The 16,468-nt window shown below is 45.4% G+C and overlaps 1 protein-coding gene across 5 annotated transcripts; it reads left to right on the forward strand.

Annotated features, from left to right (window-relative positions):
- Nucleotides 1–2,936: 2,936 nt before the first annotated feature.
- SLC25A27 (solute carrier family 25 member 27) lies at nucleotides 2,937–16,370 on the forward strand. 5 transcript variants are annotated; one of them, XR_003926738.2, is made up of 10 exons: nucleotides 2,949–3,382; nucleotides 4,903–5,097; nucleotides 5,874–5,958; nucleotides 7,828–7,950; nucleotides 9,691–9,803; nucleotides 11,984–12,068; nucleotides 12,745–12,837; nucleotides 13,177–13,279; nucleotides 14,656–15,116; nucleotides 15,158–16,370. XR_003926738.2 is itself a non-coding variant. In XM_030037789.2 (9 exons), exons 1-9 carry the CDS (start codon nucleotides 3,280–3,282, stop codon nucleotides 14,725–14,727), a joined length of 972 nt encoding a protein of 323 aa, XP_029893649.1. In that variant the 5' UTR covers nucleotides 2,949–3,279; the 3' UTR covers nucleotides 14,728–16,370. The 5 variants fall into 5 exon arrangements, 2 of the variants coding, with proteins under 2 accessions (XP_029893650.1, XP_029893649.1); XM_030037789.2 differs by having other exon boundaries at nucleotides 14,656–16,370; XR_003926739.2 differs by lacking the exons at nucleotides 14,656–15,116; nucleotides 15,158–16,370 and having other exon boundaries at nucleotides 2,937–3,382; nucleotides 12,713–12,837.
- Nucleotides 16,371–16,468: the final 98 nt, after the last annotated feature.

Raw genomic sequence — 16,468 nt, forward strand, 5'->3', positions numbered from 1 at the left:
ACTACCTTCACACACGTGTTTCCTTTTTAATCAGTCTCAGCCTCTCTGGCTCTGCCCCCAAAACTGTTTCCCCACGTGCTTCCTCCTGAACCCTACATAGTTCTGTCCCATTCTCTTTGTACCTGTGCTCCCAGATCTCACCAGAATAAAACCACGCTGGTGCCTGAGTAAGAGAGAGACCTGAACTGTGCTTGAACTTGTCCTCATGTATATTTTTATAAAATGTCAATAAGTACTAACCCAGAAGCCTTACCCACTCACTAGCTTTATGCATTTTACTAGGAGAAGGTTATAGTTCTTCGCTACTATATTTTGTAAGACCGTAGCATGGGAACACCACACTGTTTGTATGGTGCACAATTTGTACATCAGTTTGTACAAACATGATTATTCCATTAAAAGTGTCTCCCTTCCTATACAGGAATAGTTGCACAGACAGGAACCTTTGTACCTGTGCAGACAGACAGTACAGTAAAAGTAGCACAGCAGAAATACACCTGATGGTAGGAGGTTAAGAGCTGTGAAAAACAGTTCTGTGGCCTTCATTAAACAGTCATGCTGAAATACAGTGGGATGTTACCTACGCTGGTCATAGGTGCAGAAGCCCAAATGTGTGAACTGTGACAAGTAGGATGTGGATCTCCATTTCGCAAACTGTCTGGAAGAAACAGATAAATCACTTTTAACTGTGATATTATTACACTTCTGTGTTTAGCTATCACAGCCATTTGTATGTGTATTTCCTGGTTTTATTTTACCCATTAAATTCTTTCTTTTCCTACAAAGGGTTAAAGTGATAAAAGAGCTAAAGGCCTTGTAATATTGGAGTATACTTTAATTACACACACAGCCTGATTAGTGAGTTTAACGTGATCTATGTATACGGGTACGACAAGCCCTCAAGCCTCTGTGGAGAAAGACATTCATTAAAGGCTTTTGTGTTTGGTTTGGACATTTTTTGTTTGTTTGTTTAGCTTCTGCTTCTAGGGCACAATTTGGTGAAGGACACGAGACGCTACTGAAAGGCACTATTGGGAGGAGGACACAACCAGTACGATGGTGCGATAGTCTTTCCTCAGACTAGGTCCTAGTCCTGGGCAGATAATAGTTAATGGTCTTTCCAATGTAAACTAAGACAGTCACCACTGAGGGAAGCAGGTGAGAGGACCGGGGCAGCCTGGCTGCCTTTCTCTGGCAGCACACAGCCCTCCCAGACCCTGCTGCTGTGTTTCCACCGCATCTGAAGTCCACACTCCCTCCCTGCATATGCAACCTTCGATCAAACTGGCTTTGGACAGAAACCACAAAATGCTGTCTCACTGACAACTGAAATAAATAAATAGGAAGGGTCCTCTCTGCTGGAGCTGTGTCCCTCAGGATCTGGGGATATATAAACTCCAGCTGTTTGATCCACCTCCGTGAGCACTGGCCCTTCTCTGCTCCACAAATGACAGAGCTGTCCACGCAAGTGTCCGTCTCGAGGTCAGGGTCATTTCAAAGATCCTGTGGGAAGAGAAAATTCTTGCTCACTGCCATCCTCAAATCAGTCTGGTTTAAAGAAGAACTTATTTCCCCAGACTAAAAATGACCACGGAGAGCTGCTCTCTCCACAGGATGCCGCAGTGTTTGGGGTTTATTTTCAGGAGGGATCTAGTTGTTGTTTTCCACCCCCTAAAGCATGGTTATAGAGAAGACAGAGTGAGACTATCCCCAGAGGTGTACATCTAAGGGATGAGAGGCAACAGACATAAGATGCAATGTGGGAAATTCTGACCAAATATAAGGAAAAAATGTTCACAAAGTGGTTAAGCACCAGAGCGGGCTGCAGTTGTGAAATCCCCATCCTTGGAGGTTTTCAGAAGGTGACCAAACCAAGACCCTGGGCGACCTGATGTAACTCTGAAGCTATCCCTGCTCTGAGCAGAGGATTGTACTAGATGACCCCTAGAGGTCCTCTCCAACCTAAATTATGAACCGATAATATATGGGCTGATAGTGGCACAAGTTGACCCAAGCCCAGAGAATAGCTATGGAGGGAGGCACAAAAGTGCCAACAGCAGATTGCATAAACCATCTAGAATAAGGCTCTGAACCACTTGTACCCTCACTGCAGCCACGCAGGTTTGCATTAAATAGCAATATGCCTTCTTCTCATTTTAATCAGGGTTTTGTCGGTAGTTTGTTTTATCACTGCATGAATTCTAATGCATTCTAACCCAAAGAAGGATCCAATTTAATACTGATTACTGGTGACCGATGAGATAAATTCATCTGACTTTAGCTGAATATTTCACCTGCATTGTGCCCTTCATTTGTCTGAATCATTGTGACCGGGACTGCACACCAAAATGTTAGGCAGTCAGACAGGGGCATGCGGAGGTGTTCTGGGATAAGTTTCTGTGACCTAAAAAATCCTCAAATCCTCAGCATGAGGGTTAGTGATTAATGGCTAATGATTAACTTAGCGATTCAGCTGAGCCTTAATGATAAATGAAAAGCTTCTCTCCAACAGTGCATGCCTTACCCTTTTTTTTTGTGATGAGAACTTAAATATGCCTACAGTAATTTAAGAAAAATTAGGACTGGCATGCAATTAACAGGGCTTCAGCAATCAGCCAAGAAAAGCTTTAAACTTTTCACATACGGGGCTTTGGGCAGAGATCGGCTTCTGTCTTCCCAGGTTTCTGTGCCTGTTGCTCAAACTGCACTGCTCTGTGCCTAATCCCCAGGAGACATGAATTGCTGCAAGCACTCCAGCTCGGCACATAGCTGTCACTAATGCAGCTTTTGTTAAACCAGATCTGCATTGATTCATCCATCTCGGATGCCTGTGCAGCTGTTTGATGCGGGGACGCAGTTTGGGGCTCCTGAGGAATTGCTGTCAGCGACAGCACCCCATAAAGCAAACAGACCCCACACATGTTCTCATAATCTTGAGGTCTCATTAATCTTTTTTTTTTTTTTTTTTTTTAACATAGATAATGGGCAAAATTGCGTGTGTGACTGTACCTGCGCTGCCGGCTCGCTGGCAGAGTTGGTGACAGACTACATTTCCCAGGAGCCTGTTACGCAGGAGTCTCTTGTGTCACTGCACAAGGACCTCGCAGCTCTGCAGGAGGCACTTGGGCTGCTGCGGTTCCTGGTGCTGGCACTGGAGAAACATGACCTTCAGCAATTTTCCTCCTAAACGACCCAGAACAGAGCTGAGCTAGGGTCTGCTTTTGCTCCAGACCCTCCTCGCAGGGTGGCTGGTTAACCTTGTTTCATGTTAGACGCTGGATGTCACCCGCGGAAGAAGAGAAGAGCTTACCTCTTCCAGAGAGATGGCCCCGAGCCAGCAAATTCGCTCTGTCCGCCTGTGCAGCGGCTGTGGCAGAACTAGGTACAACTCACCCTGATTTTCTGAGAGGGAAGGGGGTCAAAATTTACTTATGGGGGGCAGGGGGAACTTCAGTCACCAGACGCCGCGTTCCTCAGTGTTCGCTCTGGCTTTTCCGCTCCAGCAAATCTGTTCGTTCCACTCTGCTTGTTGTGACTTTTCAATAATTTAAGCCTTGCAAGTGTTTTATGCCGCCTGACTGTGGCTGGAGGGAGGGGTTTTTCAGGTCGAAATCTTCGTCTCTGAGTTCGAAGGGCTGCAGTCGTTAACACAGAGCAGTTGTGACTAATTTAAGCTTTGCGCTTGCTGGGTTTCTGGAAGGAGACTGAGGAGGCAGGACGATCTGTTGCCTAAGTTAGTAGCAAGGGGCTGACTTCTTCAGGAATTTGCTTTTCAACGTTAATGCAGATTAATCAAAGAAAAATCGAATCTTACATTGCTGGTTACAGTGGAGACATCTGTAAAAATGGAATGTAGTAAACTGTTTGCTGAAATGCATGGAAAGAAGCACCCCAGCATCTGCATAGCACTACTTTGTGATCAGTAACTGATTTGGAATTTCTTAGCATATCCTATATAATTTCTACAAGCTCTTCTTACAGGCACATCTGTTGCATTGCTCTAATAATTTGCAACTTCTCAATCTTTGCTAGTCTTTAAACATGAATACCAAACTTAATGCACAAGTAGACCATAAATCTGCTGAGGCGTTGAGCGGTGACTGCATTCCCCTAGTACCTCTGAGTCCTGCTCTGGAATGACCGTGTAGCATGGTGTGTCGCAGAGGTATTGAACCAAACACAACCCCTGCTCCTGGGCACTCGCCGCCTGGGAAGGTCCATCACCCAGTGAGACACTCCTGGCCTGGAACTGAAATTTGGGGCAGCAAACACGTACCCACACAGTTTCGGGAGCAGCCCTGGGAAGCTGAGATCGAGTTGGACCACCTTCCCTAGCCACCAGTTATTTCAGTGAGAGAAGTAACAGGCTAAACATGATTTTTGTGTCTGCATCAGAAAAGCAGCACGGTTTAGGGTGGTTTGTAGGATAGATGCTCACCTGCACGTGTGTCTGCATTATGACGGCCACTGTGGGGTTGTTCTTGACTGTAACGTGTGCTGCCACTATGCTGGGCAGAATTGGAGAGGCCACACGATCGATAAGAGATGTGACTGATCTTTATTCTGTGGGAGTAACTGGAACAGGATTTTTAATCCAGAGTCTCTTGGAAAGTACACGTATTGTATAACAAATCTGCAAAAGGAAATAAGGGAGAAAGACTTGGTGTTTGACAGGGATGCATTTTGGTTACCCATGCCCAGGGCCACTTTTAACAGATCTGGACGTGCATCTCCTGTTCTCCACGAATTGCCTGCACGCCCGTTGGGTACGGTCCCTGCTGGTGCTTACACAGACCCCTTGGCTGCCTGGCAGGGGGGACTGCGGCACGAACGGTAGCAGCGTGGTAGGTTTCCCCGCAGCTGCGCTTGCATTCACGTTTGTTCCCTGCTCTTTCCCTTCAGTGACGTTTCCCCTGGATCTCACGAAAACCCGACTGCAGGTCCAAGGTGAAGCTGCCGTTCGTCGCAATGGAGCGGCTGCCGCCGGCCAGGCGGTCGCTTACCGCGGCATGCTACGCACCGCGGCTGGCATTGTGCAAGAGGAGGGCGTACGAAAGCTCTGGCAAGGAGCCACGCCGGCCGTCTACCGCCACATAGGTGACTATCTGCTCACGGTGGGACAAGTTTGGGTCCTGCCTTCTGTGGCCAACAGCCTGTTGGAGTGAGCTTGCCTTATCTGCTAGTACTTTAAATATATTTGTGAGGACTTCTTCAGTCTACCCTGCAATCCCACTTCAAAATATATGGGATTCTGGCTCAATGTCATCTCTTCCCTCTCTTGCCCGTTCCTTCACAGCCTTATTCTGGCTTCTGGGAAAACAAAATATAATTTCCCTGCCATTTTTGCAGGAAGGTCTTCAGCTCAAGCAGGCACTCAGAGTCCTCAGAACAATAAATATCTGTTATTTGAGGGAAGTGGGGACGGGCTGGGAAAAAAAGATAAGGTTGCAAGCACTAGGATGAAGAAACGCATTAGTGGTTTGGCCACAGGTAACAGCTTTCTATGTTTTATTCGGAAATATGGTCACAGCAACAAACCTCAAAAGCACTTGTAGGAGGTTTTGTGCTTGGCACTGCTTAAGAGGGAAGCAATGTTGTCATGTCTCTTTAGCGTGCGGGCATAAGCCATGCTCATGGCTTATCTCTCATGGCTCAGCCAGAGAGATTCTCTGATGCTAAAAAGTTCTGGCTCTAGCATTGCTACCAGGCAGCCCCCTCGCTTTCCTTGTTTTGATGGTGAATGTGAGAGCAGTGACGAGCTGACCCAGGCAAGCTCTGGAGCGTTTTATAACCAATCTCTTGGCCTCTCTATCACAGTGTGACCTCCAGAAATGGCAGACCCAAGAATCGTCTCCTGCTTTTCTTTTCCACAGTGTACTCTGGCGTTCGGATGGTTGTATATGAACATCTCCGTGACTCCGTGCTTGGCAGGTCTGAGGATGAAAGCTTTCCTTTCTGGTAATGTTGCATATTTATGCTTTTGCCTGTTTGGGGATTGTCCTTACTGTAGGAATCCTGCAGCCCTAAAAGCTGTCTTTTCCTCATGGCTCGCCTATCCTAGAGAGGGTAAATATAAAGCAGGGGTTTAAGCACTGACACGGACTTTCTGATTTTAGTTTCAGGGCAGTATCTTTTCATTCAGCTGGGAAGAGGACTAAGAAATATTGTAATAAGTGTCTCAGAGGCTTAACTAGGACCAATAAGGATACTCTGCTAAAGAGATGGAGAAACATGATAAACAGCATGGATAGGAGCAGCTGTCCTGGGCTGGCAGGGATTAGCCTGGATGAGAGTGGAGGCAGGGCAGCTTTACCGTGACTCAAGGTCTGCAATGTAGTGGCAGCTCTTTTATTTCTGCGTGGGCCAGGGGATATTGCGAAGCGCAGGTGAGTTGCGGCCGACCGTACAGCCGTGTGTCATGGCTGCTGGAGAAGCCGTGAGCTATTGCACAAACCTGACACCAGCATGAGTAACCGTGACTAATCCTACAGCTGCCTGGGTAATGCAAACCAGAAGTTCAGCTGAGCCAAGCTGGACTTGCAGCTTGCGCCCTGCTTAGCTACGAGGTCACCCGAGAGCTTGATTAGCTCCACACGGGGTGAGGATACATTTCCAAAGGTATGATGGACATCTCAAATATCCTCTGGAGCTCTGCAGAAAAGAAGTGAGGGGTGGTACATCTCAGATTTCCAGCTGCTGAAGGGATGGGTCCTGCTAGGTGTTGTGCAGCAGCAGTATGGCAACGCTTGCCTGGTTTGCTGCTTGTCGTACTGCCTGGGTTAAGAAGTTATTATGCCATTGGATTACAAGCAAGGGGAATAGGAAGGTTTCCTGATTCTGGTGTTGTATCTTAGCCCGAGAGATGGAAATTTCCTGGCTACTGAAGAGGCAGATCATGAAGGAAAAAACGCTGTTTTGTTCATGTGTGTATGACAGATGTCAGCCTAAGTTAAATCTGTGCATCCTTCCCGAGGAGACAAATGATCCCCATAAAAGCAAACCCAAAGTCTTTGTTTTGCAAGTTTAATTTAGCAACAGTTAAATCTCACTCAGTCTCTTTTTTGACAATGCAAGCAGCATACAGCCACAGAATTAAGTCTCTGCCTGTGGGGAATGAGCAGATTTTTATGGAAGTTTTGCAAAAATTGGTTATTTCTAATTGTCAAATCTTTACTGTTAAAATGTCGGTCACGTACCTTTATAATCATACACTTCATCACATCCAATCAAGTATTTTACTCCAAAATCAAATCTTGGGTCCAAAATGTAACCGGTTTTAGGATGGGATTTATAAAATCTAATACAAAAGACTTGTCATGCCTGGTGCTATGGGTAGGGGGAACTATGGATAATACTGAAATTTCTGGTTCTTCTAAAATAAGCAGAACCAGAATATTAACACAACTCATCTAGCAGTGATGGGAGAAAAATAAAAGTTTTATATATCAGCAACCAGTTTAGAATTTCTGGCTGGCATTCAGTAGCACCATCCCTTACTTGTGTACCTTGCCATCTTGCCTTTAAACCTCAAGCAAGGAGCATAATGTAACCTGGAGACGAAGCAGAGCATCTTGGTGACATATAATAACTTGATTTTTTTCCCCAGCTAACTTTTAACCCTTTCTTAAAATTGTCAGAAGTATTACTGACTACCTTAACTACCTGCAGTTGCCACAATTATTACCTTAACTTTGGCTGTTAGTATAAGGAATAATCATTTATACTTGTTTCAGCTGGGTTGTGCTGCTGAACTCTTCAGCTCAGGCACTGCAATTTGTGAAGATTTTCACTGTACTCTGGAGCACATTTCTTCTCCCTGTTTGGCAGGAAAGCTGTAGTTGGAGGCATGTCTGCGGGCGCCATCGGACAGTTTTTCGCCAGCCCAACTGATCTGGTGAAGGTGCAGATGCAGATGGAAGGAAAAAGGAAGTTGGAAGGAAAGCCGTTACGGTCAGTTCCTCTTGAAGCTGGTGGTTTTTTCCTGTTAATGATTACTGTTTGGCTGAGGGTGTGGTTCTCTCTGTTTTCTGCAACCCTCTCTCTGGAGCTGCTGGGAGCCCTTTTGGGGGTAGGGCAGTGCCTGAGAGGCATGCAATGGCTCTGGGCAGCGGAGACGGTGGGGGATCCAAGACTTCCTCCTTATTCCATTTATACTCACCTTCCTTATTCTGATTGTCGTGGTTTAAGCCCAGCCAGTAACAAAGCACCACGAAGCCGCTCACTCACTCCTCCCGCCCCCCAGCCCCAGTGGGATGAGGAGGAGAAAATATAAAGAAAAGCTCGTGGGTTGAGACAAGGACAGGGAGGGATCACTCACCACTTATGGTCACGGGCAAAAGACAGACTCAACTTGGGGAAAAACCAAAATCAATTTGATTTACTACCAATCAAATCAAAACAAGGATAATGAGAAGTCAAACCAAATCTTAAAAACACCTTCCCCCCCACCCCTCCCTTCTTCCCAGGCTTAACTTTACTCCAGGTTTTCTCTACCTCCTCCCCTCCAGCAGCACAGGGGGACGGGGAATGGGGGTTGTGGTCAGTTCATCACACGTTGTCTCTGCCGCTCCTTCCTCCTCAGGGGGAGGACTCCTCACTCTTCCCCTGCTCCAGCGTGGGGTCCCTCCCACGGGAGGCAGTTCTCCACAAACTTCTCTAACGTGAGTCCTTCCCACGGGCTGCAGTCCTTCAGTCACAGCCTGCTCCAGCACGGGCTTTCCCATGGAGTCCCGGCCATCTTGGGGGACATCCCCCCGCTCCGGCGTGGGCTCCTCTCTCCCCGGGCTGCAGGTGGGCATCTGCTCCCCCGCTCCCCTCCGTGGGCTGCAGGGGGACAGCCTGCCATCACCACGGGCTGCGGGGGCATCCCCTCCTCCCCCGCTCCTCCCCCCCTTTTTCTTCACTGACCTCGGTATCTGCAGAGGGGTTCCTCTCACATTCCAGTCCCCCTACTCACTGCAGGTTCCCCTTCTTAAATCTGTTCTCCCAGAGGCACTACCACCATCACTGATGGGCTTGGCCTGGGCCAGCGGCGGGTCCAACTTGGAGCTGGGGGAGCTTCTAGCAGCTTTTCACAGAAGCCACCTCTGTAGTCCCCTCCCCTGCTACCAAACCCCCACCACACAAACCCAAAACACTGATGTATTGGTCCCAGAGACCACAAACCCTCACACATCCCACATGTACGGCATGTCTGTGCCAGCACTCTGCTGGGGGAGGGAAGGATGATTTCTGAAGAAGGGAAGCTAGAAGAAAAGATGGGGGAAATGGCTTGTGCAGGATGCCCAGGCGCAGGGAAGGGCTGGGTCACCTCTAGACAGCAGGGCTAGAGACCCTTCTGCAGATGCCAGGACACACTGCTCTTTGCATCCGAAACTGCTGGCATCCTTTTGCGTCTCGTACATTTAGCATTGCAACCCAGCTGTGAGATCAAAGGGTCGTCTGTCATTAGCGACCAGATTGCTGCTTACCACAGCAACCCTTATGTTTGGTAAAATATTGTGGCATGAAAGTCAAAGATGGATCAAAAGATGGATCAAAAAATGGATCAAAAAATGGATCTGGAGGGCCAGATCCTTGCAGGTATAAATTGCCTTTCCTATGTGAGGACCTGGTGCAGCAAAACACTGGAATATGCAAAGATTTCTCCATAGCTGGGCTCTCTACCTACTAGTTGCATGTTGATTTCAGGTTTCGAGGAGTGCACCACGCATTCGTGAAGATCCTGTCTGAAGGAGGAATACGGGGGCTTTGGGCTGGATGGGTGCCAAATGTCCAGAGAGCTGCCCTGGTGAACATGGGAGGTAAATTTCATAATTTGGGTCTCCAGCGCTTAAGGCCGCATCTAAGCTTTAAGAAAGGAGAGGTCAGCTACTCCCCTGGTCTTCATCTCTTGGTTATCTACACTGGGCATCTGTTTGAAGTGCACTGCAGGTGACTTCCACCTTGAGCATTTTGTTCCTGTGCAAATCAAGTCGCTTAAAAGTAACACTTTGTGCCTGAGGGATGGTGAGCTGGGAGCTGAGGGGGTCCCACAGCCAGCAGAGCAGGGACCTCACCAGCCATGACCCAGCTCCCTGGTGCCTGAGCAAGGTGAGCAGGGCAGAGCCAGTGAAGGCAGCCAGGTTCCACCGAGATCCAGATCCTCAGGAAAGCGTATGGTGATGAGGCAGGTCTGAGGCCAAGCCAGGAAGCTGAGCCAGCATGACTGGTGAGGGTCACCAGGGTCAGACACAGCTCAGTGACCACCAGCAGGTCTGTGGTGATAAGAAAGGCCCAAGGTTGAGCTAGGGAGATGGTCCATCGGTCAGTGTCCAGATCAACAAGGTCCACAGTCCATGCATGGTGTGACAGAGCCACAGACAGGTGCACCTACAGTATAGTTCAGGCAGGGACTGAGGGTTGTAAAGTTGAAGTGGCTGCCCGAGTGCTTGGCTGATCCAAGAAGCACTCATTCCAACCACAGCTTTCCTGTGCCTCTCCAAAACTGCTGGGATATGTTGAACAGTCTTTGCTCTCCTTCCTGAGGTTCTGTTTATCATAGAATCATATCATAGCATCACCCCTTCCACTAGACCAGGTTGCTCAAAGCCCCAGCCAACCTGGCCTTGAACACTTCCAGGGATGGGGCAAAGAGTTGCGGTCAATGGCTTGATGTCCAAGAGGAGAGCAGTGACGAGTGGCATTCCTCAGGGGCTGGTATTGGGACCGGCACTGTTTAACGTCTAGTGTCCCTGCCCATGGCAGGGGGGTTGGAACTAGATGATCTTTAAGGTCCCTTCCAACTCAAATCATTCTATGATTCTATGATGAGTGCAACCATCCAGCCAATTCCTTATCCACTGAGTGGTCCATCCGTCAAATCCATGTCTCTTCAATTTAGAGACAAGGATGTCATGCAGGACAGTGTCAAACGCTTTACACAAGTCGAGGTAGATGACATCAGTTGCTTGACATTATAAAGTTGCTTCCTTTATAAAGTAAGGAGGGAGATGTCTTTGGGACCAAAAGACATTGCCTGTGGGTGCCCACGATAAACACTTGCTCTGTGCTTGGTGGCACATATTATAACACTGCCTTGGCAATTTTTTATTTTGCATGTTTCAATTTCTTTGGCATGATGGTTACTAATTTCTACGTCATTCAGCACAGGGATATGTTAGCAGCATGACCAAAAAATACCTTTGAAGATAGAAAATCAGAGGTGGTGTAAGCTTACACCTTGCTAAGCAGCAGTACAGGAATCACTGGATGGATAATGTTTGCAGCAGGAGCTGTTAAATAAGGGCTATAGAATGACTATTAACTAAGGTATGTATCTCCATACACAACGTTAACGTGCAGTCTCGGCATGTAAACTTCAAGAAGCAAATTATTTTACAAGTGGGAGATCATCTCCATTGGGTATGTTTGGGCTGTAAAGCACTACAAAGTGCTGGGAGGGTCATCCTCGTTAGTAGGCTGAGCTCTTAAGTTTTAAGGTCAGGACATTGGAAATGTAACCCAGATCTGCTGTTAACTTTCAGATCACTGCTTTTATTCAGATGCACAGATGCCATAACTCATGTCTGCTTTCAGAAGAACATAACTTCCATGACATCATCTACTTTTTTTGTCTAACATTTCTAACATTTTTATAACACTTGCACAGAAGCGGGAGAGGTAGAACTGTCCTTATTGTGATGTTTCTGGGTTTGGTTAATGAGTTATTTTGCAGAATTTTCCATTTGGGATCCATTTTATCATTCATAGGGTAAATCAGAGGAGATGGTAGCAGAAGGGAGCACATACTCACAAGTCTAACAACAGGACCTAGGTGCCACAACTGCCATCAGAAACTGGGGGCAGAGTGCTAGCTGTGCCAATGGGAGGAGCTGCACTGGAAATTTAGGTCTTGCCAAGCCTCCATCCTATGTCAGTGATGAACAGCACAGACGACATTTACTTCTGACAATGCTGTTTTTTCTCATTATCCTCTTTACAGATCTGACCACTTATGACTCGGTGAAGCACTTTTTGCTCCTGAACACGCCACTTGTGGACAATAGTGTGACTCACAGTGTTGCCAGGTGCCGTATTCTGCAGTTACCCCTTTTCTGCTGCAGAGCACTTCCAGCCTCACTGTCCTGATCTGCCTCTGTGCCAGCAGAAGCCCCTGTTCTTTGGTCATGATACTGCTGATAAAATCCACCTTTATAACTGTTTTTTTTTTTTTTTGCCTGAGAGGACATCTTTGTACAAAAGACACAAGACAAAGGATGCAACCATTGCTACAAAACTGCCCGCACTAGAAGTGCCTTGCTGATGCATTTAAACACCTCACATATCTGTGAGAGCACAGGAATTTTCGGTTTTCTAGAATTGGTACTATTTTATCTAACCTAGTTTTAATTTTAGCAAACCGTAAGAATGAGCAATATAAACTCTGCAGAACAACCTCTATTACTGCCTCAAATTATGATGAAATCTGCTTTATGTAAACAGTATCATAAATTTCCTATTGTGGGTCCTTTATCCCTGGCTCAGAACTGCACACAGAGGTGAGGGAAGCTGGTGCTGGGAGGACATCTGAGCAAGAGCAATACTAGCAAGCCTCCTCCCAAATCAAGTTTGTGTTAAGTTATGAGGCATTAGTCATGACTTTATGATAACTGTTTTAATATATTATATATAACTGGAACCATGATGCTTAAATTGTCATGATCAATCTTAGTTTCTTCTTTAAGTATCTGTTGCTGCTGACAGTTGCTGTTCTGGCCTGGTAGCTGCTGTTCTGGGAACTCCTGCTGACGTGGTCAAAACCCGGATAATGAACCAGCCGAGAGATAAGCAGGGAAGGTACAGACACTTCAGAAACCAACTTTTCCGTAGAAAATTGAAACCCTGAGTCTCACTGATTTCACTGGGAGTGAAGTGCTAAGTCTCTAATTTGCTCTGCATCTTTCTGATGATAATTTCATTGTTTTAGTTTTGCATGTCCAGGGAGGTTTGTTGTGATGACCACCCAAGCATACCCAGTTACTTAGTGGATTTCAGTTCTGATGAGACTCCAGTGAGCTTACAAGAGCTCTTGCTTGTACAAATTCACCTCATTATTTTTCGGGGGTGTGTGGTTTGTTTTTTTTAAATTGCATATTTGTAATCCTAACAGTATTTGTTCTCCTTGCACACTGTCAGAGGTCTGCTGTATAAGTCTTCGACGGACTGCTTGATTCAAACTGTGCAGGGTGAAGGGTTTATGTCTCTATACAAAGGCTTTATACCAACCTGGATGCGAATGGTAAGTGCTTTTTAACTCTCTTTACAAGACAGTTGAACAATGTAGCATTAAAATGTAAGGAGTTCTTTCTGTGTCAACAATTTTCCAAAACTATTTCGGTGTCTCAATTTATTTCATTGCAGTTAGCATAGCTGAATGTAGTACACAATTGCATGCAGTGTCACTTCCCCCACCTTGCCTCTTGCGTCTCTTTAATTTGGAAAATGCTGTCCTGCTTAGTGATTTGCCTTGCTTTTTTTACAATTGCAGGCTCCCTCCTTTCTCCCTTCCTGAACTCTCCTTTGTTCCCTTCTTGCTCCCAGCCCTGGACTCCCTTTGCATCCCTCTTGCTTTCATTCCTCCTCTCCTGATCTCAGAATTGCTTTATTACTGCTCCATCCCGGATCTCACTTTTGCCCCTCTTGTATTCAGGCTAGCAGCTGTCTCCTGCATACTGCTGGGCCGTTAAAGCTACACCTGTACAATTAAGCCAAGCAGCAGCTGGAGCCTGGGAACTGGAACTTGGCTGTCTAGGCTGTTAGTTTGGGCAAGGGACAATTCCCAATAGCAAATTTAGATGTGACAACCTTTTTTTTTTTTAAATTTAAATCTCTAAGAATTTAACAGTATGGTTACGTCTAGACTCTGCCAGCTGGCTTCAAGGTCTTGACACTGTTTAATTTACCAGACTGAGCACTAAAATCGAAGGCAAAAGCCTCCCTTCTCTAATTTAACTGAGCACAACAGTGGCCGCAGCATCTGGTAAGAGCAGTTGTAGGAAGGTTCTGCTCAGTTGCTCAGTCCCCGTATCCCTGAGCGGGAGCACATTCAGTACTGACGGGGTCTTTGCGAGTTTACTACTAAGCTAAAAATTTCCATGGAGCATATGCCAACTTAAATTTCCCAAAGGCTTCTAATTTCAGGGATGTTTAGCAGGTGTTTCAGAGGAGCAGGAAAAGGTGTTTCCTAGGCACAGGGCAGCCCTTTGCCAAACACCAATCTATTGCCAAAAAAAATAAATTAGAGCATCTCAACTAAATGGGTGCAGGATATAAATTTTATGCAAGGAGAACTGTGTAATTTTCTGATTAAAGTTTTACAACAAGTAAACCCTTTAAAATTTTTTTAAAAAAGCATTCAGCCTGAATTAGCCCCTGAGGATGAAATATTTCAGGTCAAACATTTATGGGTTGGCAATCTGAAAAAAAAAGTTTTAGGTGTCTTGTGAATGACTGGGTAGCCCTAACCATATGCAACGCTATGATTTTTGTACAAAAGACATAATATGAGATTGAGCTTACGAATATGATTCTTAAGAGGAGACAGTTTAACCTAGAGTGTTTATTTACTGGGTCACTTCTGTTTTAAACCTCTAACTTCAGTGTTTGCTTTCACAGGCTCCTTGGTCACTGGTATTCTGGCTTACATATGAACAAATCAGAAGGATCTGTGGAGTTAGTTCTTTTTAAAATCATGAAACCACTTCAATTTTCACAAAACAAAGAAGAATTGGAAAGCTTAATTCTCATTCCACAAGGCATCCCGACCCCACAGGGAACTAATGCATTTAGGAGATTGGCAGTAGGATCACATGTACAGGTTGCTGCCCCAAATCCAGTCCTTACTGGTTAGGAGTAGCCATGACTTAAGGATACTATTTGCTTGTCAGACTGCTGTATGAAATTTAAGTTATCCACAGGATAAAATTGTCACCATAATAATTCCACTGGCAGCCAGCATCAGCTTTCAGAAACAGTAAACAGAGGTAAAAAAAATTAAATCTACCAAGCAAGTAGAATATAATACTGTTTGCTTGTTTGGTAATAGAGATGGTTCCTATCGTTAAGGACAAGAACAGGTTGAACAATGCAGCACTGAACATCTTCTGTGGCTAAGCAGTGCATCAAATTATTTTGGAATTTTTGTTATTATTACATTTGCACACAAAGAACTACCTCTCATTAGTCTGATGCCTCAGCAGACCAAGCCTTAGCGCTAGGTACTGAAAAACATTAAAGCAGTTTAACTGATTTCAAATTTGCTTTACACAAAAGGTGGAAGTGTTTGTGTTCCTCTTACAGACTGCCTGACCTCTTCACTCAGCCATCTGAGTAACATCCATGAGTGAAATGCAGTCCTGTTCCCAGGAAATCAAAAGCCTCGTTCGCTCTTCCCCTCTTGAAGGACTTGTAATACACATGCTGTCCATAGGACCAAGCTGAACTACTTGTCCTGTGAGAGCCCCAGTGCTGATGTGGCAGACTGGGTCATTAAGGTACCACTTTTCCATGGAAATACGCACTCTGCTGATTTTAAATCTAGATGAAAATATAATGATCTCTTCGAAAACACAAACTGTTTGAATATGAGCGATTTATTTTTTTTTTCAACCTAAAGCTTTCCACATTTCATAGGAAAGGGGACTGCTGCTGTTTGTCACTAGGCTTATCTTCAGCAACCAGGAGGCAAAAACGCAGTATAAAAGCAGTCATAATGTAGACAGAACAAAGCTGGCTTTTAGCAATATCTAGTAATGAAAAGACTGTACAAGACTTAGTTCTCTGAGTAAATACTCAGGATTTCTTCTAGACTAGTCTTTGCAACTAGTATCTTCAATGTGCCCATTTCTGATTAAATACAGTTTGGGCATCTTCTTGGCTTGCACTTGTTCTTTTCGATTGTATTGTAGATCTGTTGTGGCTGCGTGCATTTGGGTATGGGATTCCAGCCTGGAAAAAAATTCATCTCACCATTATTAGGGACTCAGAAGTTTTTGTTTAGAAATACTGTTACTTTTCTAGTTGTCAGCCCGAGAAACTACTCTGAGTTCTTTCCCTCTTGCACACCATCATCAGTCAAAGCTGCTCCTTCAGTTACATCCTGAGTGGTCCTGCCTGCAATCCTGTTACTCAGATAACCTTGACGATGGATATGCAGAAGTACTTGATCTATTGAGTTAAAAAAGAAGTAATTTTAAAAGTCTTGTAGTGAAAAACTGTTTTAACTCTTAATAAAGCTCTTTTTTTTTGAGCGTGAAACACTAGAGATTTGTAACACTGCCAATTCCTAGCATTTTGTATAAAAAACCAAATAAACAATGTGAATAGCAAAACTTGCCACTTTCTGCATTACTTCTTAAGAGTTTTGTAATTCCAAACTTTTCAAGCAGAAGTTTCTACCCTGTGAAGCACTTGGCCGTATTAGTTTAGA

This window comes from Aquila chrysaetos, chromosome 15 (assembly GCF_900496995.4).
Source record: "Aquila chrysaetos chrysaetos chromosome 15, bAquChr1.4, whole genome shotgun sequence".
NCBI lineage: Eukaryota > Metazoa > Chordata > Aves > Accipitriformes > Accipitridae > Aquila > Aquila chrysaetos.